At 40.2% G+C, this 22,892-nt stretch overlaps 1 protein-coding gene across 9 annotated transcripts in view; it reads left to right on the top strand.

Annotated features, from left to right (window-relative positions):
- TDP1 (tyrosyl-DNA phosphodiesterase 1) overlaps positions 1 to 22,892 on the top strand; it is a 94,500-nt gene that overhangs the window by 27,233 nt on the left and 44,375 nt on the right. For all 9 annotated transcript variants that reach the window (XM_023205435.3, XM_023205430.3, XM_023205432.3 and 6 more), the window contains exons 8-13: positions 853 to 1,020; positions 1,482 to 1,560; positions 5,561 to 5,746; positions 6,369 to 6,417; positions 8,548 to 8,614; positions 10,310 to 10,417. In XM_023205435.3, the coding sequence (XP_023061203.1) occupies positions 853 to 1,020; positions 1,482 to 1,560; positions 5,561 to 5,746; positions 6,369 to 6,417; positions 8,548 to 8,614; positions 10,310 to 10,417 (657 nt within the window). The remainder of the gene's footprint in view (positions 1 to 852; positions 1,021 to 1,481; positions 1,561 to 5,560; positions 5,747 to 6,368; positions 6,418 to 8,547; positions 8,615 to 10,309; positions 10,418 to 22,892) is intronic.

Genomic DNA, 22,892 nt, shown 5'->3' with positions numbered 1-22,892 from the left:
GAGGCAGCCCTGTTAACCCCGCTTTTTTGCATTTGAAGAAACTGAAGCACAAAAGGTTTGACGCCATTTTAGTAATCTACTGTGAAGCAGCTTATAGAAGGATTGGGATTAGATATGGTTGTTGTCTATTTATGGATATAATGTAGAAGTTTTGGCAAAGAGCACTGTTTTCCTCTGGGGAAAAAGAATTAATGAAATGAAAGATGTCTATTATGCCTCTTCAGTGAATTAAGTGTTTGAAAGTTTGAGGTTATTGTAATGTCACTGAATGTGATACTTAATCCAGGCACCAGAAAGTATAAGACGTAAAAATATGCTGCTATAGCACCTACATTATGTTGATTGAAAATAGATTTTTCACATACACTTTTGGTATAGATAACACAATTCTTATTTCACATGTGGCTGAAGAGCTGCATTGGTGCAGACAAGGGTAAATTCCTGCTGGGATTACCACTAGTAGCATGAATTTGCTCTAACTGTTAAGAGTAGAATTCTTAACTCTTACCATCAAGTCTTAGAAAGCAATATATAGGTGCAGAGGTAATAGGAGGAATAAGGAAGGTTTGGCGAGTGAGAGGGAGCATGGAGGGATGTGGGTTGGAAGAAGTGAGCAGAGCCCAGGTCTTACTGAATCTTAAATTCATGGCAAGGCATTCAGGAATAATTCTGAATGTGATGGGAAGCCATTGGAGTGGTGTGCTCACATTTATGTTTCATGTTTCCTAAAATTACTTACCATGTGGAGACACCGAGAATTCACCTCTTTCTTAGAATGAAGGCGTAATCGATACAGAGATCATTGTCATGAGTTGTGTGCCTGACTGTTAAAGGTTATTTTTTTAATTCCAGAATATGGTTGAGCCCCTTATACCCACGAATTGTTGATGGAACCCACAAATCTGGAGAGTCAACAACACATTTTAAAGCTGATCTCATCAGTTACCTGATGGCTTATAATGCCCCTTCTCTCAAGGAGTGGATAGATACCATCCACGAGCACGATCTCTCTGAAACGAAGTATGTGCCAGCTTATCAATTTGGGGTGCTTATGATAGGTTCATACCTTGCGAGCCTCATGAGGTCTGGAATGCAGGGGCCTGGAAAGAGGTGGGGTGAAATCTAGCCAAGCTTCAGAACATGATGAGGGGATGAACAGATTCTATCACATCTGTATCTCGTGGTTCTTAGGCGTGAAAGTGACAGCCAGTGAATCTTCATGCTTACCTTAGCCTCCCACTGGGGTACTCTCACAATTACTGAGTTCTTTTTCTGGTACTTTACATCTTGTAGGTGTTCCATCATTAGTTGATTTGCTTGAGAAATGAATTTGAGAGTCAGTTCAAGAAAATGGGTTGGCTCTTGGATCATTTCTTGATTGTATTAGTTTTCAAATGTGTAGTTTGTCTTTTTTTTTTTTTTTTTTTCGGTGCCCAAAGCACATCACTATGTTTTATAACTTGTGTTTTTATGTCTTTTAGTGTTTATCTTATTGGTTCAACCCCAGGACGCTTTCAAGGAAGTCAAAAAGATAATTGGGGACATTTTAGACTTAGGAAGGTAACAGAACTTTTACTATTTTAACATTTTTTTAAAATTTAATGTATATTCTCTCTTTTAAAATAATTGTATGTTTTGATGCAGCTTCACAATATTTCTGCACAATTCTGGGCAAATAGGTACTTGATAAATTGATAATTATAGTTCTTATTACTGCTTTTTAATGTGTTTTGCCTCTTATAGCTATAGGCTGTTAATGGCATAAATATACTCTAGTTTTTATCTGTAATAAAGATAGAGGTTTCCTATTCATACACATATTATAGCTTTTGATTATTCAGCATATCAAGTTTTAAGATATAAATTCAACAAACAGAAAATGTTGAGTAAAGACTACAACTGAGCTATATTTTGATTATAAAACCAGTGCCCTTAAGAAAACTAATTACAAAAATAATACTTGCTGCTGATATGAAAATGCACAAAGAAAGGTCATAAAATAAAGTAAGTTGAGGATTAAAGTTTTTTTCATCTCTTTTTAGGTCGTTTACTGACCTTAATAAATTCCCTGGCCGGGCGTAGTGGCTCATGCCTGTAATCCCAGCATTTTGGGAGGCTGAGACGGGCAGATCACGAGGTCAGGAGTTTGAGACCAGCCTGGCCAACGTGGTGAAACCCCGTCTCCACTAAAAATACAAAAATTAGCCGGGCATGGTGGTGAGCACCTGTAATCCCAGCTACTCGGGAGGCCGAGGCAAGAGAATCACTTGAACCCCGGAGGTGGAGATTGCAGTGAGCTGAGACCGGCTATTGCACTCCAGCCTGGGTAACAGAGTGAGACTCCATCTCAAAAAAATAAATAAATTCTCTAAAGTGGCTTTCTTTAAAGCCTTAACCTCTTATTCTGCAAACTATTTAAAATGTAAGAATTTTCCCTTGGTTAATGAAACTTTTTATTTTAATTTCCTTTTGTGAAATGAGATCACAGCTTAAAGCAGGCAGGATCTTGTGAAGACATCTTTTATGTCTTGGCCTAGAAAGGAAGTTGAGCACATTGGCCTGTGCCCAACCTTGGAAGCAGATATCCATAGCTGGGTCAAACCCTGCTTTGTTACCTACAAGTCATGTGACCTTGACTTGTTCCTTAACATACATCGCTTGTCATCTATGAAGTGGACATAATAATAGTACTTCCCTCCGGTGATTGTGAGGGTTAAATGAAATGATAAATGTAAAACAGTACAGAGTACATGGTAAGTCTTCAGTGCACATACACGGTTGTTTGTGGACTAATGTCTAATGGTTGAGATAGGCTAGATAATAGTACATATTGTGTGTGATCACCATCTGAGACTGAAAGTTCAACTATATGTTAAAGAGTTTTCAAACCACTTTTTACACACAGTTGCTTATGTTGCGCCACAGCTTTCTTCCAGGAAGGCAGGCTGGTGATTAGGTGCCTGTTTCCACTGAAGTGTAAATCTAAGCCCGAGACTTGTCCAGGATAGGGTGGCCCTTCGGGGGCTGAGCACTGCAATAGAAACTGGGTGTTGTAAGTTGTCGGTTCAGCTCTGTTCCCTACACCATGCTGTACCCAAGGTGGACATGGAAACTTTGGGCTTTTTGGGAAGTGTATGTGTAAGTATTAATGCCTAAGCTGTGTTAAGGAAAATAATACATATTAAACAAAACATCAGTCAGAATATGAGCTACAGTTTATTTTTCTGCTCTCTCCAGCCCTCTAGGTAGGCATTCAGCACATATTTAAGTGGATAAGGTTTCCAAATATTTTCTGAATTGTTTCTGCAGCTTTGCATAATTATCAAAGCAGGAAATGCAGATCAGTCTTCTGCAGTGTTTTAGCTGGTATGTGTATGTAAATGTTCGCTTTTATGTTTAGACCATCACAGCTGCCTGGAGCTCAAGTGTTAAACTATGAATGTTAAACCTCTTTCAAATGATAGGAGTCAAAATATGTAATCCTTCTAGGTATGGTTTAAATGTCGGTAGCAAAAAACTCACTTTGTTTCCTCTGCTGTCACACTACAACAGTCAACACAGAAAACTGTGACCAAATATGTGTGGGGTTTTCCTCATACACTAAGCAGGGGACAGCAGCTCGGTGTCCTCTAGTTCACTTCAATTCTTATGCTGTCTTCCTGAAGATGTATAAAGAAAGTCACTTTAAAGAAAGTGATCGTATAAAGAAAGTAACTTTTTATTCCAAAGCTGGCTTAGAGGAATAAGTGCAGGCTTCCTCTCTTAAGGGTACTGCTTTGCTCTTGGCGCAGAAAGTGGACACTTTTAAAAGGGGGCGTAGCATGAATGGCACGCAGAGGAGGAAGCAAGCAGGTGGATGCTTCCTTCCTTTCTGCCTTCTCTACCAGGCAGTCCATTTGGTCTCTTCCTGGGCAGAACTAGGTTGTAAAGATGGCCGAAACTCTCCAGGTGGGAGAGTTTCTTAGTGGGCATACTTTGGGTTGTAAATTTACTGCTGTCCCTCAAGGCAGTCTCCTGGTGGGAAAAAGTTCTGCTCTGGAGCTTCTAAGCACAAAGTTAGATGAACTTGCCCTGTAGGGAGTGGCTGCTAAAGGAAAAGGTTATAATTGCATTTCTAAAGGGCTAAGTAGGAAGTGGAGAAGGAGTTGGGGGAGCAGAGAAAAAATAAAAGTAGGGAAAAAATAATTGAAAAAATACTTTTTTTTTTTTTTTTTTGAGACGGAGTCTTGCTCTGTCCCCCAGGCTGGAGTGCAGTGGCCGGATCTCAGCTCACTGCAAGCTCCGCCTCCCGGGTTCACGCCATTCTCCTGCCTCAGCCTCCCGAGTAGCTGGGACTACAGGCGCCCGCCACCACACCCGGCTAGTTTTTTGTATTTTTTAGTAGAGACGGGGTTTCACCATGTTAGCCAGGATGGTCTCGATCTCCTGACCTCATGATCCGCCCATCTCGGCCTCCCAAAGTGCTGGGATTACAGGCTTGAGCCACCGCGCCCAGCCGGGAAAAAATACTTTTTTTTTTTTAAAGAAATATGGGGGTAGCCTCAGATCCCATAGATTAAGGGCTCCGTCCCACAAGACTGTCCCTCTCCCTCAGACACCAGTTGCAAGTCTGGGCCTCCAGAACTTCTGACTGACCAGCTTCAAGTTGAGGTTCCCGTGACCCTCTCTTTGGGTTTGATTAATTTGCTAGAGCAGCTCACTGAACTCAGGGAAACACGTAATGTTTACTGGCTTATTATAAAGGATACAGATGAAGAGATGCATAGAGCAAGGTATAGGGAAGGGGCACAGAGCTTTCATGCCCTCTCTGGGTGCACCACCACTGTCCAGCAGCCTGCAGGTGTTCAGCTGTCAGAAAGCTCCTTAAACCCTGTCCTTTTGGGTTTTTAATGGAGGCTTCATTACATAGGCATGGTTGATTACATCACTGGCCATTGGTGATCAGCTCAACCTTTAGCCCCTCCTATCCCTGGAGGCGGGGTTGGGGCGGTTGTGCCAAAAGTCCCAGTCTTCTAATCATGCCTTGGTCTTTATCGCGACCAGCCCCCATCCTGAAGTTACCTAGGGTCTGCCTGCCATCAGTCTCATTAACATACAGAAAGATACCACATTGGAAATCCCAAGGATTTTAGTAGTTGCATGCCAGGAAACAGGGATGAAGACCAAATACATATTTCATAGTATCAAAGGTGCATTAAACAATTGAGATTTCAAGTAAAAAATCTAATTTCATATGACAAGTTGGTGGTGTATCTGAAATTTCTACTGAAATGGGCCTTTTTAAACTTTGTAAATCTGTTTTTGCTTTTAGCACAAATCGAAGAATTTTGGAAAGGAGAACTTCTGTCCATCTACTCCATTAAAAATATGTTTTTAGTATTTAAAAAAAATTTCCCAAAAAAGAAAAAATGTATATGTGTGGGTATGAAATTGATCATTAGTATTTTCAGCTTTTCTTGTTAATTAGGCATTCCAAGAGCAGAAAACTGTTTTCAGGTATTACAGCCTTTCTGTTAAGATTATTTGAGTCACGTTAACATTCATTTTTATTCTTTCCCAGCTTCTGAAAGACCATGCCTCATCCATACCTAACGCAGAGTCCTGGCCTGTTGTGGGTCAGTTTTCAAGCATTGGCTCCTTGGGAGCTGATGAATCAAAGTGGTTATGTTCTGAGTTTAAAGAAAGCATGCTGACACTGGGGAAGGAAAGCAAGACTCCAGGAAAAAGCTCTGTTCCTCTTTACTTGGTGAGTTCTCGTTCTCATTGAGGTGATTTACTTTTATTCTCGACACAGGAGAAGAATTGAAAATTGGTCCTCTTTGTAATGGAGAGATGTTTTATTCTGTGATTTTTTTTTTTTTTTTTTTGGCGTGGGGGGGGGCGGGGTACGGAAAGAGCAGTACATTAGCATTGTCATTTGTAATCAAGTTGCTTTAATATCCAGTGCTAAGAGCTTGCTGATTTGTTCAGGAGCTCCATTGCAAACACAGACTGGCCTGTGATTTTTCTATCCTTTCTTTCCGGTTGCTGCACCAAGGAAGAAAATATTTGATGTAGCATAGCCAGCAGAATTAGGGGCATTTTAATTATTTAGAGACCTGTGAATTAATAGTTAATTTTCCATTCAATGTTAACTTGAATTTCAAAGGAAAAAATATTCAAATTGAAGTGTAATTTAACATCAAATATGGTTCTTGTTGTTTAATTACTAATTCATTTTTTGTAAGATGAGAGCTTTTAAAAATTTAAAGTATATTTTCTAATTTAAAAGTATTTTTAACAGATTTTCATTTTCTTAAAAGCTGATTATCATTCTTTGTCTTCAACATGGTACATTCTGAGTTTTATTGTTTTTCTCTTATTTTTAGATCTATCCTTCTGTGGAAAATGTGCGGACCAGTTTAGAAGGATATCCTGGTAATTCTTGGGGAGACTGTGTCAGCTGTGTTTTATGTATATTTCATGAATGTCCTGGTAAAATTTTACCAGTATTGGTTAGAAATTTGGAGATGGTTTTCACTTAACTGTATAAGGATCATGAAAATAGGCAATATCAAGCTCTGTGTTCTGCAGATGATACCCCTCAGTTTGGGTGTGTTATTAATCCTCACAGAAACCCTCTGCACAATGGTTTTCATTTTTACTGGTAAGGTAACCAGCAGGTTAGTTGTCCAGACAAGATAGCCAAATAAAATCAACTTCCCCTTACTCTTCAGTGCCTTTTCAGAGCTTATCCAGCATACCTTCCTCTCATCTCTTTCCACATCCTCCCTTCCCATGTTTGAGGTACCATGTGGTCCTTTTAAATGCCTGATACAGATATATTTAAGGTCTGGAATTTTTAAAATTTTGCCTTTGGTGTAGCATTGTTGATGTGTCTATTCTGTCAAGGGCTTCATCTGCAAATGCCTAAGATTTTTTGTAGGTATTCATCAACCTTGTCCATTACCCTTATACTCATACCAGGCACTAAACCTTTATTTGGAATTCAGCAGCCCCCTACTTAGTGTAATCAGGAGGTGTTAACCGAAAACCCAAATAGTGGCTGTCTCTGGAAAAAGCAAAGGCTAATTGGCATTGGCATTTGCTGATGGCTAGAGCAGAATGTGCGGAATTAGTCCATTTATTGCTTATCAGGCTCAATAAGAAAAATCTGCCAGAAAAATCTCACTAGAGTTTGGAGTGTATTTGCCCATTTTTTTGCTTTTTAATGGAAAAACCAAAATTACTTCACTGAGACCCAGGGATACAGTGGTGGTTTTTCTTCGGTCCTCTTTTTGCGCCTCTAATAGGCTCGATTCATTCAAAGTGTATGTTTAATGGGGAACAACATGGTATTTTTAACAGAGCTGTTTTATAACTGGCTTTGAAACTGAATGTTTTTAGTTATTTGAAGTTGAAGACAGGACATGCCCTATTTGATATGTCAGAAATGTTTGGATATAGATCTCTTTGGGTATAGATCAGTGTGGAGAAGTTCCAGCATGTGTTTGGAAAGTCACCGATGAATCCACTGTGGAGTTTTCTTCGTTTCAAAAATGAGCAAGCATTGACTTCTAATTGTATTTCCACTTGGAACTTTCTTATTCTCTTTGCAAGAATAAGGCTTTTAGAATTCCTTTTTTCAAACTGAACTGTTTACTGAATGTTTTGTTTTTTAGCCATTCTTTTCTGTTTGTCAGAATCTGTTCAAAGTCTGTTTGGAAATAGTGTGTAAAGGTGAAGTAGAAGGAGCACTGACATCTCGTCCTAGATTTCCTCCCCAAGTGTCACGGTCTTGGGCAAAAACAGAGGCTGTCCAGCTGTGTCTTATTTGCATAAGGAGAGTAGGATGGGCCAGGATTCTAACACTTCAGATCTATGCAGTTATAGATGTTAAATTACCATCACCAAGTAATTCAATTATAATTTTTTCTTTTCAAAGTGTACTTTTAATGGGGAAAAACGTGGTATTTTTAACAAAGCTGTTTTATAACTGGCTTTGAAACTGAATGGTTTTAGTTATTAGCAGTTGAAGCTTTTGCAGCAAAAAGCTCTGTTCCGCTTTACTTGGTGAGTTCTCGTCCTCAATGAGGTAATTTACTTTTATTCTTGACACAGGAGAAGAATTGTAAACAGTCCTTACATTCCTGATGGGAGAAATCTTTTTAATGTGTTCATAATTCCTGCTCTGAATGTTGAATGGGTTTCTAAAAAGTGATTAGCAAGTTGTCATTAGTTTTCACTATGTTTGTGTTATATGAGCCTTATTTAAAGGCATCCCATGACTATACTTCGTAAAGTATATGATCATCACTTACTTTTGCTTATAAGTCTGGATGTTTATAAGATCTGTATAAAGTTAATACTGAAGGAAGGAAACCTCATTAAGAGAACATATCTAATGCAAGTATAGACATATTCTTTCAAATAACTGTTCTATAAGATGAAGTAATAGAAGTCGTTTTTTTCCTGTTACCTTCTTGCTTTTATTATAGATTTTCCTCTTAATGAGGGATCCTCAAATTATATTTCATAATTTTTATTGTTTTGTTTTTCTTTTAAAAGCTGGGGGCTCTCTTCCCTATAGCATCCAGACAGCTGAAAAACAGAATTGGCTGCATTCCTATTTTCAGTAAGTAATTGGTTTAGACTGCTGCTATTGCTTCTTTAGGAATTAGAATGTTATTTATGTCACTGGTTTGTTTTTTTTAAAAAGGAACTTTATGTAATATAGCTATATTCTTTCATCTACATATGTTAGTGATAGAAATAATTTAAAACAAGGTTTTGAATTTTTTTTGGAATAGGTTCTTAATACCAAAGAGGAAAATTTATTGCTATGAGGTTTCTATTTAAATATTGGCATGCCAAGAAAGATAAATAAAAGATCATGCTGGGTAGTTTAGAATTTACATAAGCAGTATTTTAGTTCATTTTTCCAAAATATAAAGTATCATTATTCTGTCTGTACCATCATACGTGCAGCTGCAAGCTTGGTGAGGGCAGATTCTATGCTGCTGTTTCCTGAGGATACAGGATGGTATCTGGCATGCTGTCAGAGTTCAGTAAATGCTGAGTGGACAAGTGAAGGGAATGTGCTTCATCCTTCTCCAGCCACAGCAATTGCACAGCCTGTATATGCAAGGCCAGTCTGTTTCATGCTTGTCTCAACAGGTGTTTGTTGGGCTGGTTAGCCAGAAATGAAAGTAGAATTACTTTGAATTATAGCTTTCAGCTGTAATTCAGTGTGTTATCCTGGAGCTTTTCTTTAATTCTTTCTTGAGAGGTTTTTCCTTACAGAGGACATTTTTTTATATTGAACTCCTTTCAGTATTATATTATTAAATTCACTTGAATGAAGACAGTGATGGTACCTACCTAAGCCTGATTGTTTTCACAGACGATCTGTTAATCTAGAGGGACCATCCTCCTATAAGTAAGGATTGTTGCTTCATTATATAGGTTCCCATAGAACCATAGCCTACAGTATTGGAAACTTAGAAACCAAACTCAGATTTGTGAATGTCAGCATTTGACTAAAGTGTTTCTGCCCTCGCTTTTCAGCATTCATTTTTTTCATATACTGTTTGTATTTTGTCTTTTTTGTATTTTGTTTCATTCAACAAGCTTTTGCTGAGCCTCTATCATAACACTCCATGGGAGCATAATTCTTCCCTTTAAGGAGCTCACAGTTCAGGCAGGAGACATATGCATACATGCTGTTAAAAGCACAACAGAAGGGCCAGGTGCAGTAGCTCACACCTGTAATCCCAGCACTTTGGGAGGCTGAGGCGGGTAGATCACGAGGTCAGGAGATCCGAGACCATCCTGGCCAACATGGTGAAACCCCGTCTCCATTAAAAATACAAAAAATTAGCTGGGCATGGTGGCAGGCACCTGTAGTCCCAGCTACTCGGGAGGCTGAGGCAGGAGAATGGCATGAACCTGGGAGGCAGAGCTTGCAGTGAGCCGAGATTGCACCATTGCACTCCAGCCTGGGTGACAGAGCAAGACTCCGTCTCTAAAAATTAAAAAAAACAAAAACAAAAAAAAACCAGAAATAATATGTGTGCATGTTCATGGCAAAAATGGAAAGGCTATATGCTGAAAGGTTACAGTTCTTGTGGGAAGTGGGAAGTTTGTAATTCTAAAATGGGCATGCATTATTTGAACGCAGTTGCATAAAATATCACAGGTCACAGAGTCATGTAGCCACTGTTGATTTTTAGATAATAGGCTTTTTCTTTTCATGCAGTTTCCTAATATTAGGATTAAAATCAGTTTGTTTTATTTTGTAATTAATGACTTGTGTCTTTTCTGTCACTAGCAAATGGTCAGCTGAGACTTCTGGCCGCAGCAATGCCATGCCACATATTAAGACATATATGAGGCCTTCTCCAGACTTCAGTAAAATTGCTTGGTTCCTTGTCACAAGGTAAACAGTCCTTACATTCCTGATGGGAGAAATCTTTTTAATGTGTTCATAATTCCTGCTCTGAATGTTGAATGGGTTTCTAAAATGTGATTAGCGAGTTGTCATTAGTTTTCAGTATGTTTATGTTACATGAGCCTTATTTAAAGGCATCCCATGACTAATCCCTTTGTAAAGTATATGATCGTCACCTGCTTTTGCTTATAAGTCTGGATGTTTGTAAGATTTGCATAAAGTTAACATTTACTTCTATTATTTAATACCTCAATAGGGGTTATGCAAATTGACATTTGGGGTAAGTACAGAAGAATAATGAAATGTTAAAATTAATATTTTTTTCTTAGTTTCTCCTTAGGTAATTAAAACCCGAGGCGTTCAAATCTCTGATGTGTCCTTTTCTAAAACATCTTTAAGATGTAATTCACATACCATAAAATCTGCCCATTTAGTCTCTACTGTTTAATGGTTTAGTATAGTCACAGAATTATGTAACAATTGCCATAATCTAAATTTAGAATATTTTCATCACCCCATAGGAAACCACCTACCTGTTGGCATTTTTGTGTCTATTTTTATAGCAAGATAAATTGCCATGCCCTTTGAAAACTAGAACTTTAGTTCCTGACTCCCAGGCTGAACCGAACGATTAGGCATCTCTTCATGATTCAGTAACATAATTAATGTCAATAGCAACTAATTAAAGTATCACAGAGTAGAATTATTTCTTTAAGAGAGGAATAGCACTCATGAACAAACTTTTAAACAAAAGAGCCACTTACATCTTCTTGGAGAAAGAGAAAGATTTATTTTAAGGAATTGGCTCATGCAGTTGTGGGGGCTGGCAAGTCCAAAATCCATAGGGCAAACCAGCAGCTTGGAGATTTAGTAAGACTTGGTGTTGCAATCTTGAGTCTCTTTCTACTTTATTGGAAAAGTTTAATTTAATGTCTGTTTGGGTGTTGTTTTCCCTCAAAGTGTAATAAAAAGGTGATGTACTTCACAGAAATTGCGTATTATTGATTCTGTTTCAAGGGTATTAAGGGAAGTGGAGATTAAAGTAATGCTGTGAGTAATCTTTTTCTAAAGGCAAAGTTTTTGTAGTTCAGTTCAATGGTAGTGTGTGCTTCACTGTGGGAACACAAAGAGCCAGGAAGTATGAGCCCTGCCATGCATGTGACTCTGTATCCTAGGTGTTTACCTGTGTAAGCACTGTATTGTAAGCACTCTTAGAAATGTATTGCCTTGCTGGGGCAGAGGCAGGATCAAATGAGAAATCAGCTAAACTAAGTAAAGAGGTGCTGTTGTAAGTAGGCCTAGAAGTAAGCCTGAGAGAAAACCCAGATGGATTAGAAGGAATTAGTGAAGACAAAGGCCATGGAGGGGGGAAAATACACAGGGTTTTCAAGGAAGAGCTGAGTGATTCCATGAGGCTATGTAAAAGGAAACACAGCTTCAGATACCTTTAGCATGTATTTTCTAAAGTTAAGTCAGAAAACATCCACTGTCAGTTTACTCATTTAGTATCTTGTCAGTTTTGTACTGTGAATATCTGCTTTAATGTCGAATGGCTGTCACTACATTCAGCAAATTATAATTATTTGAAGTTTATTGTAAGAATTTGAAATTTGTCATTATGGATTCGTAGCTTCTAGTTTTATTCTGTAATAACTGGACTGAAAGCTATATCTACTTCCTAAATGTTTAAAGATTAATAGCAACAACATTCATTCAGCAATTTCAATATGCCAGATTGTTCTGGGTGAGCAGTCATGTGTATTTACTTACTTCATTCTCACAACAGCTCTGTGAGGACCAGGAGGCACAGAGTGATAATAAGCTGCCTAGTATCATGCAGTGATAAGTGGTGGAACCCAGACAGGAGCACGCCTCTCCTCTACTGTCTGATGCCCTCTTAATCCACATACATACAGGCTTAGTGTGCCTGTTTTCTTTTTTTTTTTTTGAGACAGAGTCTCGCTCTGTCACCCAGGCTGGAGTGCAGTGGTGTGATCTCCACTCACTGCAAGCTCTGCCCTCTGGGTTTACGCCATTCTCCTGCCTCAGCCTTCCATGTAGCTGGGACTACAGGCGCCCGCCACCGCGCCCAGCTAATTTTTTGTATTTTTAGTAGAGACGGGGTTTCACCGTGTTAGCCAGGATGGTCTCGATCTCCTGACCTCGTGATCCGCCCGTCTCGGCCTCCCAGAGTGCTGGGATTACAGGCGTGAGCCACCGCGCCCGGCCAGTGTGCCTGTTTTCTACAAAGACTAGTTAATTCCAAAGAAACTGTGTCAGGCTTTACTTTGATTGTTTGTATAAAAGAGGAAGGGACATTGGGCCTTCCAATATGATTGCAGGATTTCTAAGAAACATAAATAACAACGTAGATACACAGAGCCCAGTCTCTCAGCCCTTCCATAACAAAGGAAAGTGTAGATTCCAAATATAAGTGGCATCTCCCAGTAAGCAGCTCCCTTGATTAGGTTTGGACATTTTGTCTGTCACTTTTTCTGAATCTGTCAGAAAGAATGTTCCTAAACTGAACTCATCATATGTAGATGGAGATTTCTTTTCCCAACATTCTTGTTTGCCCTTGTGGGTCCTGTCTCTTATGACCAGGTTTAAAGCCTGAATGTCCTCTTTCACTGTCCCTTCAAATGCTGGGCAAACATTTACTGAGGTCCTCCTGTGGATGCCGGACACTCAGGATAAAACAGAAGATCTAGATAGTGCCTTTTAGATGCTCACAGTCTCTGATGTGAGGAGCCAGACACAGAAATAATTACAATAGGAAGAGACCAATTCTGTGCTTGAGGTGGGCACGTGGATGCTTTGGAAATAGCTATCAAAGCCTATTCATCTTTGAAATGTTTCAAAAGTTTCCTCTACCAGTCCTTGCAATTACCAGGTCAGAAACTTTATCACCTGGACTTCTGAAAGGGTTTCCTATCTGTTGTGCCATCACATGGGTGTCCTTCACAGGCCACTCATTCTGGTTGCCCATGCCCCTTCACCTTTCTGAAACGTAGAGTTTCCTCATTGTCCCATGTTCAGAATTCCCCATGTCCTGTAGGCTAAAGTACAGATTCCTCAGTTTGGAAGTCATGCCCCAGCCACACCATTTTCACCATTCTTACCCATTAATCCCCAACAGGAACTTTGAGAAGAAGCCAGGCTAGCCTCCTTTGCCCCTGAAGTCATCCAGCCAGCAGCCCATGTAGTTTCCTCTCCTGATCCTTTCATCCTTTTTCTCTGTTTCTTCAGTTGCTACTCATCTTTTAAGAGTTGTGTTCAGGTCCCATCTCCTCCTGGAGCCTCTTTCAGCCTCTGCTGGTCCCTCCCTGTCCAGATCCTTAGATCCATGTGCCACCAGTGGAGCTCACAGCTCCTACCTCACTATTTTGTCTCTCAAGCATGAGCTTTAGCATTGTCAGACAGTACTAGATGAGATGGTCATGTCTACTATTGAACAAGTCTTGCCGTGGACAAGTTTCTTAACCTCTCTGAGCCTCAGACTTCTCATCTGCACAGCAACTATGAAGGTTTGAGGTGCCAACCATGGTGACCTGTGGGAGTAAGAAGAAAGGGGCAGGGGAAAGAATTGACCTGCATTAAGTAGCCACCATGTGGCAGACGCTTCTGGTGCTTTACCTACATAGTAGTCTCTTTCAGTCCCCACAAGAGCTGTGAGGTGGCATTATCCCCTCCCTCCGCTCAATGAGGAATAAGGCAGCAGAGTTGAGGCAGTTCTACCCATTACTCAGCAAATATGTATTGGCCACTGTGGCAAGAATAGAGTAATTAAGATGAGGTTCTCATAGAATTTACATTTGCATGAAAGAGATTTACCAAAGAATTCATTGTATACATATTAGTTAATTGCACTTGTAATGCTTTTTGACTCTTCTACATAGGTGGGTTTTTACCCAGTAAGACCTTAATTTTCAGTCTTTCAGCCAAAACATCACTTCTGGAGCCTGGTGGCTTCCATAATGCCCTAGATTACTGCATTGTCAGTGTTCTTTCTCTATTCACCGTGGTTGCTTGTGTAATTATCTGGCTTCCCCTGTAGACTCTGTGAGGCCAAGTCCATGCCTGTCTTGTTCAGCATACCCTGGTGACTGGCCAGGTGCCTGCCATGTGGAGGCTGATGAAGACTAGGATGGAAGTGGTAACTGTGAAAGCACTGCCTAGACTGCATAATGGAACATGGGAGGGCCCTCAAAGATGATTCCTGAGTTTGGGGTGTGGAGATGGGGATTGTCACTGATATCAGTATAGAAGTCAGGGAATGGAACTGGCCTCCCACAGTGGGATGATGGTGAATTTGATTGCAGATTCATTTATCATGGTGGGGACTTCAGGAGGAATTGTTTGTTGGCGATGAACTTAAAAGTGTGGTGTACCTATAGTATGTTTTGGAGTTTGGGTTAGTACTAATTGTAGACACCATAATCCTTTGTGACTTCCTGAGGAGAATATAGCAGATCAATGCCTGGGCATTGAAGAACATACAAGAAATACATATCAGGTGGGCTTTTCATGCCTACCAGGTGTTGCATTGCCAAGCAGAGCAGCTGGTCACACATTCTCCATGAAATAATCTGTCTTCTACTAAGAAAAATGTTATGTATATATTCTGTTTTGGGTATCAGATTTAACCATTTTTATCCAGCACATAACTTCTGAGCACCTACTGTGGACCACACACTTTTCTAGGTACTAAGAATGCAATAAACAATAAAACATCTTGACTTTATGTTCTGGTGCTGGGAATTATACAAAAAGCAAAGAAATATGTTTATATATGCAAATGGTGGTAAGTGCTATACAGAAAAAATGGAATGATAATTTAGGTGCACAATCCTTTATTCTAAATTCTTGGTACCAGATGTAGTTCAATATTTGGATTTTAGAAAGATATATGGTACCTATACTGTCCGTTAATATGCCTAGTGGTATCTGGACCAACACTTTATAATAAAACATTTTGGAAGCAAAGATCACAGGTAGCCTCATGTCATCTTAGTTCAACTTTTGTTGCCCATTGAGTTAAGATCAAGTTTTGCTATCAAATGAAATGAGTTAAATGCTTTATTTCAAATTTGGTTTAGGTTGTTTTTAAATTTTCAGAGCCAACATGTAGTTCTTTTTTTTTTTTTTTTTTCCTGAGACGGAGTCTTGCTCTGCCGCCCAGGCTGGAGTGCAGTGGCCGGTTCTCAGCTCACTGCAAGCTCCGCCTCCCGGGTTTACACCATTCTCCTGCCTCAGCCTCCCAAGTAGCTGGGACTACAGGCGCCCGCCTCGTCGCCCGGCTAGTTTTTTGTATTTTTTAGTAGAGACGGGGTTTCACCGTATTAGCCAGGATGGTCTCGATCTCCTGACCTCGTGATCCGCCCGTCTCGGCCTCCCAAAGTGCTGGGATTACAGGCTTGAGCCACCGCGCCCGGCCACATGTAGTTCTTAACCAGCAGTTCCAGGCACAGTTCCAAGCACATTACATTTATATATATATATATTAATTAATGTAATCCTCATAGCCATTCTACAGTGTATCCATGAATCCCCTTTTCAGATGGAAGAACTGAAGCACAGAGGTTAAACAAGGTGCCCAAGAACCCAGAGTCCCCACCCTCAAACACTGTTCTGTAGGGTATGAGTGCCCGGGTTGGGGAGGGAGGCTGCTCCTTAAAGAAGAGGGTCAGAGAAGGCCTCCTGACGTGGTGACGTTCATGCAGAGACCTGAAAGAAGTAAGAGAAGAGCCATGTGGATGGATCTGCATTCCTGTGTGGGGTGGGGAGTGGGAATATGCTTGCTGTGTTTGATTAACAGCAAAGTAAGTGTTACTAGAGTCAATAGAATGGGTGGGTAGGTGAGTTCAGAGCAGTAGTGGGTGGCCAGACTTTGCCTTTTTACCTGCTTGCAGATATTACTGTTTCTTTGATGCCTCCTGGGTTGCTTGAGGCTTCATTAGTCGTGGGTCTATGGAAAGCAGTTCAATGAATGTTATAATTTGAATTGATTGGAATAATTGAGTGCTTTTCTAAATGCTTGTTCCATGAAATTTTCTAGAATAAGATGTGATTTTAAATAGTCGACTTTAGCTTATACTCAAATAGTGTGTCTCTCAACAGGACACTATTGTTATTTTGGTCAAGATAATTTTTTGTTATACAAGATTGTCCCATGCATTGTAAGTTATTTAATAACCTGGCCCGCACACACTAACTGCCAAGTCCTGGTGAAAGCTGAAAAAAAAAAAAAAGCCTTATACATTTCTAAGTATTCCCTAGATTTTATGCTCTGATGGACAATATCATCATCCTTGAGAATAAATTCAAAAGTTTATGAACAACGGATATCCTTTCATTTAATATATTTACTTGCTTTAGAATAGTGAGGCAAGATTGTAGAGAGCACTGGATTCTAGTCCAAATGAAGTGCTTATGCCCAGCAAATCTAATGCTCTGTCAGCAAAGTAGCAGACATACTAGATTTTAAGAATTGGATTTTAGCCAAAGGTAAATACATCAAAAGCTACGTAAATTTAACTTTTGATATTTTTCTACTTTATTATTACTACTGATCCATACTAATGTTTGGGTTTGGAATGAATAACCAACTCCTCTTTATTAAGTATAATAAAATTAAATTCCCCAGAAAAAATTATAGGGGTAATAGGCACAGTGAATGATAGGCAGTATGAATTTTGACTTTTAACATGATAGACTTTAAAAAATAATCTAGAGCTGCATATCCAGATAAGTGTTATGATCACCCTTTGAAAGTAGGTGCTTTGGCCAAAAATGTTGCCATTGCTCAAGTTTTCTTGCCACTCTTCCAAGTTCTTTCAAAATGAGTTGACATGACACATTAGCAAATAAGTATTGTTTCTTAACAGACACTCTTTGTTTCCAGCCTTGCATTAGTTTTCTGTTCCTTTGTAATATATGATCACAAACTAAGAGGGCTTAAAACAATACAAATTTACTATTCCATGGTTCCCGTGGGTCAAGAGTCTGGGCGTGGATCAGCTGAGCCCTCTGCTCAGTGTCTCGCCAGGCTAAAATCAAAGTGTCAACCCAGCTGTGATCTCATCTGAAGCTTGGGGTCCTCTTTCAAGCTCACAGTTGCTTGTGGCTGTGAGCCTGAGGTTCCTGCTTTCTTGTCGGCTGTCAGCCAGGTATTCTCAGCTCCTAGGTGCTTCCCGTGGTTTTCTGCCGCATTCCTCATGGGGTGCTTCTTGGAAACTGGCAAGAGGATCTATCTCAGAAAGGACCCAACCCAAGCCCACCCAGGATTGTTTCCCTTTTGAGTAACTTAGTCAATTAATTGATAACCGAATTATGCAAGTGAAACTCCATCATATCCACAATTCTGGCCCATCCTTAAGGAAAGGGGATATACAGGTGTGTGCACCAGGGGCCATCTTTCAATTCTGCTTTCCACAGACTTCACTGAATTTTTTTTTTTTTTTTTTGAGATGGAGTTTCGCTCTTATTGTACAGGCTGAAGTGCAATGTCACGATCTTGGCTCACTGCAACATCCGCCTCCCGGGTTCAAGCGATTCTCCTGCCTCAGCCTCCTGAGTAGCTGGGATTATAGGCATGCGCCACCACACCACGGCTAATTTTGTATTTTTAGTAGAAATGGGGTTTCTCCATGTTGGTCAGGCTCGTCTCTAACTCCCGACCTCAGATGATCGGCCCACCTCGGCCTCCCAAAGTGCTGGGATTATAGGCATGAACCACTGCACCTGACCCACTGATATTTCTTTCCCAGTTCGATTTACCCTCTTATTCTCCAATCTTGGCTGGAATTAATTTTTTACTGTTTCCAAAATTGGGGTTTGTTTTCTATAGTTAAGCAAAAGTACCCTTGTACACACTCAGAAGACTGAACCTCCGGCTCCAAAGCTCTTTGAGAAGTGAAGTTCTATACTTTCTTGGAGCCAAAAGAGGCAGCTGTACTGGAGTAAGGGACCAACCCCGCAGCATGACTGCTTTGGAGAACCATATTTACTTGAGTATGTAGAGTTGTTAAAAATAATAGTCCTATAAAAGATTCGTAGAATCACAAAAGATCTGATTTCCTAATCTTAAAAAGTCTCATCTCCTTAGGAAATGTATTTTATATGGTTCCTATTGGGTCTACATAATATCTTATTGCCTGTTATGTCTCTACCCATCATAAGTAGAGGATGTTGACTTCCTGATCATTTGGACTTTGTTTCATCCAGTTGACATTTCACAAATGTGAAAACTGGCTACAGAAGGTCAGGAATTGGAATCTTATACAAATGCTAGCCTTAATATAGTTTTTAATCTTCCCTTTTATTATTTTAAATATAAATCATAGTTTTCATTTCCTCTCTTTCATTATGTGTTGTGACTGAGGTTCTGACTGAAAGCATTTTTCATAGATCCTGGGTCATGTGTTAGTATATAGTTTCCATAGTTACCACATCACCAAGAATCATAAAATCTGCACCAAAACCTTTTTTAATGAAGTTTCTGCTGAACTATCTGCATTAGAAGTTTCCTTTTACTGTAGAGAAAATGAGTTTATAATCATCAGCCTTCATTGCCTACCAGAATACTCATTGTGATCTTTGGTAATTATTCTTTAGTGTTTGTGCTTTCTGGCAGATTGGCTAATATAGTGCCTAGTTCGGTACCTGGCCTGTAGTGGCTCAAAACTGAATGAATGGTATCCCCCTTAATCTAACTGCAGTTTGTTTTCAGACTGCTTCTCAGGTTTTATTTTTCTCTGTACTGTCCAGAATAACTATACTTTTCTTTCAAGTTCTAATTGAAATGCTCCCCTTAAAGTGAAACTTTTTCTAGCTCAGCAGACATTATTTTTTCCTTTGTGTTTTCATGGCGCTTTTTGCTTGGTCCTTTTTACATCTTCCCAGTTGATTCCTTTTTTGTTTTATTTTTTTAAATTTTGAATATCTTTTCTCACTGCTTCTGTAGGCATCAACCTGATTGCTTCTTTATGGATCCCTTTGCTTCCCTGTATCATGAGCTTCAGGTGAGCAAGGTGCCTGATCTTACTTATCTTTTTCTGCTTAGCATCTAACACGGCATGGCACATGGGTAGTGACCAAAAAATATCTGAATCAGTGCCCTTTTAAAAACTTATTTTTTTCAAATAGGTAACATACACAATATATAAATGGTATATAAAGAAGGTATGTCTTCCCATTCCCGTTCCCCAGCCTGCTCCTCATCCAGAAACCACTACTACTAGTTGCTTGGGTTTAATAGCTGTAACCCATCAACATTTTTAAACCCAGGGTCCACAGATGGTGACGTTATTCAGTCATCCAGCATATTATGGAGGAAATAACCTGAGATAGAGTCCAAAGATCCAAGTCCTAGTTTGAGATTGCCACTTACTAGCCTTGCCACTTAAATTTTGGAAAACACATTTATACCCTTGGCTTTTATCTCATTTATGGAATCCCAAGGATGATGATAGAAAACATATGGTTGTTTCCTATTCAACAGTATGCTGTGTTTAATATTAGTTCACTGCTTGATTTTTCATGTCTCTCATATTCATTAGGCCTCTTAGGATTTAAGAAAGCACCTTATAAAGCCTTTATCTGTTTTGCCTGTGTAAAACATCCATATAACATATATGACCTTGAGACATATTCAAGCTGGGTGCAGTGGCTCACACATGTAATCCCAGCACTTTGGGAGGCCAAGGCGATCGGATCACTTGAACTCAGGAATTCGAGATCAGCCTGAGCAACATGGTAAAACCCCATCTCTATGAAAAAATTTATTTAAAAAAAAGGGGAGGGGGCATGGTGATGTGCACCTGCAAGTTCCAGGTACTCAGGAGGCTGAGATGGGAAGATAACTTGAGCCTGGGAGATTGAGGCTGCAGTGGGTCATGATGGCACACTGTACTCTAGCCTAGGCAACAGAGCGAGACCCTGTCTCAAAAAAAGATCTTTTCAGAGATATATAGCCTTTTCTAAACCAAATATGTGGTTATTTTTATTTTTATTTTTATTTTTTTTGAGACAGAGTCTCGCTGTGTCGCACAGGCTGGGGTGCAATGGCGTGATATCGGCTCACTGCAACCTCTGCCTCCCGGGTTCAAGGGATTCTTCTGCCTCAGCCTCCTGAGTAACTGGGACTACAGGTGCATGCCACCATGCCCAGCTAATTTTTGTATTTTTAGAAGAGACGGGGTTTCACCGTATTGTCCAGGCTGGTCTCAAACTCCTGACCTCGTGATCTGCCTGCCTTGGCCTCCCAAAGTGCTGGGATTACAGGCGTGAGCCACTGCGCCCAGACATGTGTGGTTAATTTTTAAATTGCTCACAATTACTCTATTTAATCAGGACAAGTACAGTCAGCCACATTTATACATTCAGAGAAACTCAAAATTAACAGTTCACTTGAACTTATTAGGATGTTATATTAGCTGGCGATTTCCTCTTTTGATTGGTTACTTTTATGGAGAGATATTTATGGTTTTTAATAAGATTTTCCTCCCATCTGTTTTGATCCTACCATAAAATCATCCCATGTTTGATGGGCAGCCGGTTGTTAGGGAAATTATTGGGACATGATGACAACTGTGGTATTTAAATTTTACCACAGGACTAAGCAGGAGGAAGATCAGGTTTAAGAGAAGCCTTGGTTAGTGCCTAGGTGTAATTGGCAAACCCAGTGAGAACAGTTACGAAAGTTGTGTATTGTGGGTGGTCAGAAGCAAGGTGGGTACCTAACACATGCTGGATCACTGTTAGAGTTGCCTAGCAACTGACAGGCAATGCGGATAGTCAGGGATGAGCAGAAATGTTGGTGCTGCCACTTCAGGAGAAAACGAGACAAGTGCTTGACTGAAAAATCACTGGCTTTTTGAGGAAACATAAAAGACATTCTCTCTCCTCTGCTTTTCAATATTACTATGCAGTACTCCTTCTCTAATGTCTGTTGCTTTGATTCTGAAACAAATCATCTCTTTTTGTTCTCCTTTGTCTGAGTATTTTGGTGAAAATAAAATTGGATTACACAAGAAAATACTTACAGATGTCATTGGGTAGACTTGGTTGCCTGGCCTTGTGGCTCTAAGATATTGGGATTAGCTGGTATGCTTCATGTGCTTTGTTACAAATGATGGTTATCAGTACTAATGCCTACAAGTGACTTCCTTTATACAATAGAGATGATTTGAGGTCATATTACTACCCTAGCCTGCCTGCATTCTGGTACAAGCAGACTGAAGACAGAGCATACCCCTTTCTGTACTCATAGGAGAAAGTCTCATGAACATCATCACGATGGAGAAAAGCTTGAGATCCCTGACTTAGTGCCTCTAGACCCTTTGCACACTGGCATTGCTAGTCACTAAGTGCGCATCTGGCTTGAGATGAGGAGGTGCTACCTGGAATTTCCCACCAGGGACTGGCCTCCAAAAAAAGCCTCTCTCAAGTAATATAGCAAATACTTGTATAGTGCTTACTGTATGCTGGCCAAGAGCTTTTTTATACTAGCTCATTTAATCCTCCAAATTAGGAGCTAGGTGCTGTTACTATTGCCATTTTAGAGATATGAAAACTAAAGCATAGAGAGCTTAAATAGCATGCCCCCAGGTGACCCAGTTGGGAAGCAGGAAGAGCTAGGATTTAGACCCAGGTAGTCTGGTGTGACTATTTCTTGTTTATGTGCCAGGTGCTGTTCTAGGTTTTAGTTATAGATGATGGACAAGACAGGTGTGGTCCCTGCTTTCATGGAACTTGCCTTCTAATTGATGTAGACCTATCATCCCTCTGCTTTGGGATTGCACAAAAACATTATTACAGGAGAGTCAGCAGGATGGTGACAGGCCGAGAGAAGGAAGGGAGGAAGAAGGTTGCCTATAAGGTTGTGAGCATAGCTCTCTGGGAGAGTTAAACATGCTGTTAGGCTTTGTGGAGCTGATCATCAGCCCCAAGGAGGCTGCTCCTCCAGCTATCTCAGGTCTTAGTGGGAACTTTCCTTGTGCTATGCAGCACCAATATTTCAGGCTCCAAAAAGACAAGAATCATTCCCAGGACACTGTGCGCTGTGGGACTCAGGAAAACCGAGGTAAGGCACCAGCCTTCACACACTTTATAGAGAAATCATCTTCAGAGAGCTTTTCAAGGTCTCCAAGGACCTTGACCAAATGCTGACCATATATTGGACTATTCAGTCTTACTGGCCATGTGAACAGTCCATCCACTCTGCAGCCACACTCTTAAGACATTTGCTTCTGCTCTCTAGGCCCATTTCCACATCTGTAAAACCAGGGGTTGGGCTAAATCAGTGGATTTTATGCTGTGTTCCTTGGAGCCCTGTGGGCTCTGGAAACCCCTTTTGGAAGCCACCACAACAGTGGGCAGAGAGAGACGAGTGCAGGTAATTCACCCAGAGATACTTGCCCCTGTTTGCTTAAAATGTTTCCTTTGAACAAAGGGTTCTCCA

The sequence above is a fragment of the Piliocolobus tephrosceles genome, chromosome 6 (assembly GCF_002776525.5).
Source record: "Piliocolobus tephrosceles isolate RC106 chromosome 6, ASM277652v3, whole genome shotgun sequence".
In the NCBI taxonomy this organism is placed as follows: domain Eukaryota; kingdom Metazoa; phylum Chordata; class Mammalia; order Primates; family Cercopithecidae; genus Piliocolobus; species Piliocolobus tephrosceles.
Note: the sequence above shows the minus strand (reverse complement) of the source record. Positions and strands in the feature narration are given on the sequence as shown.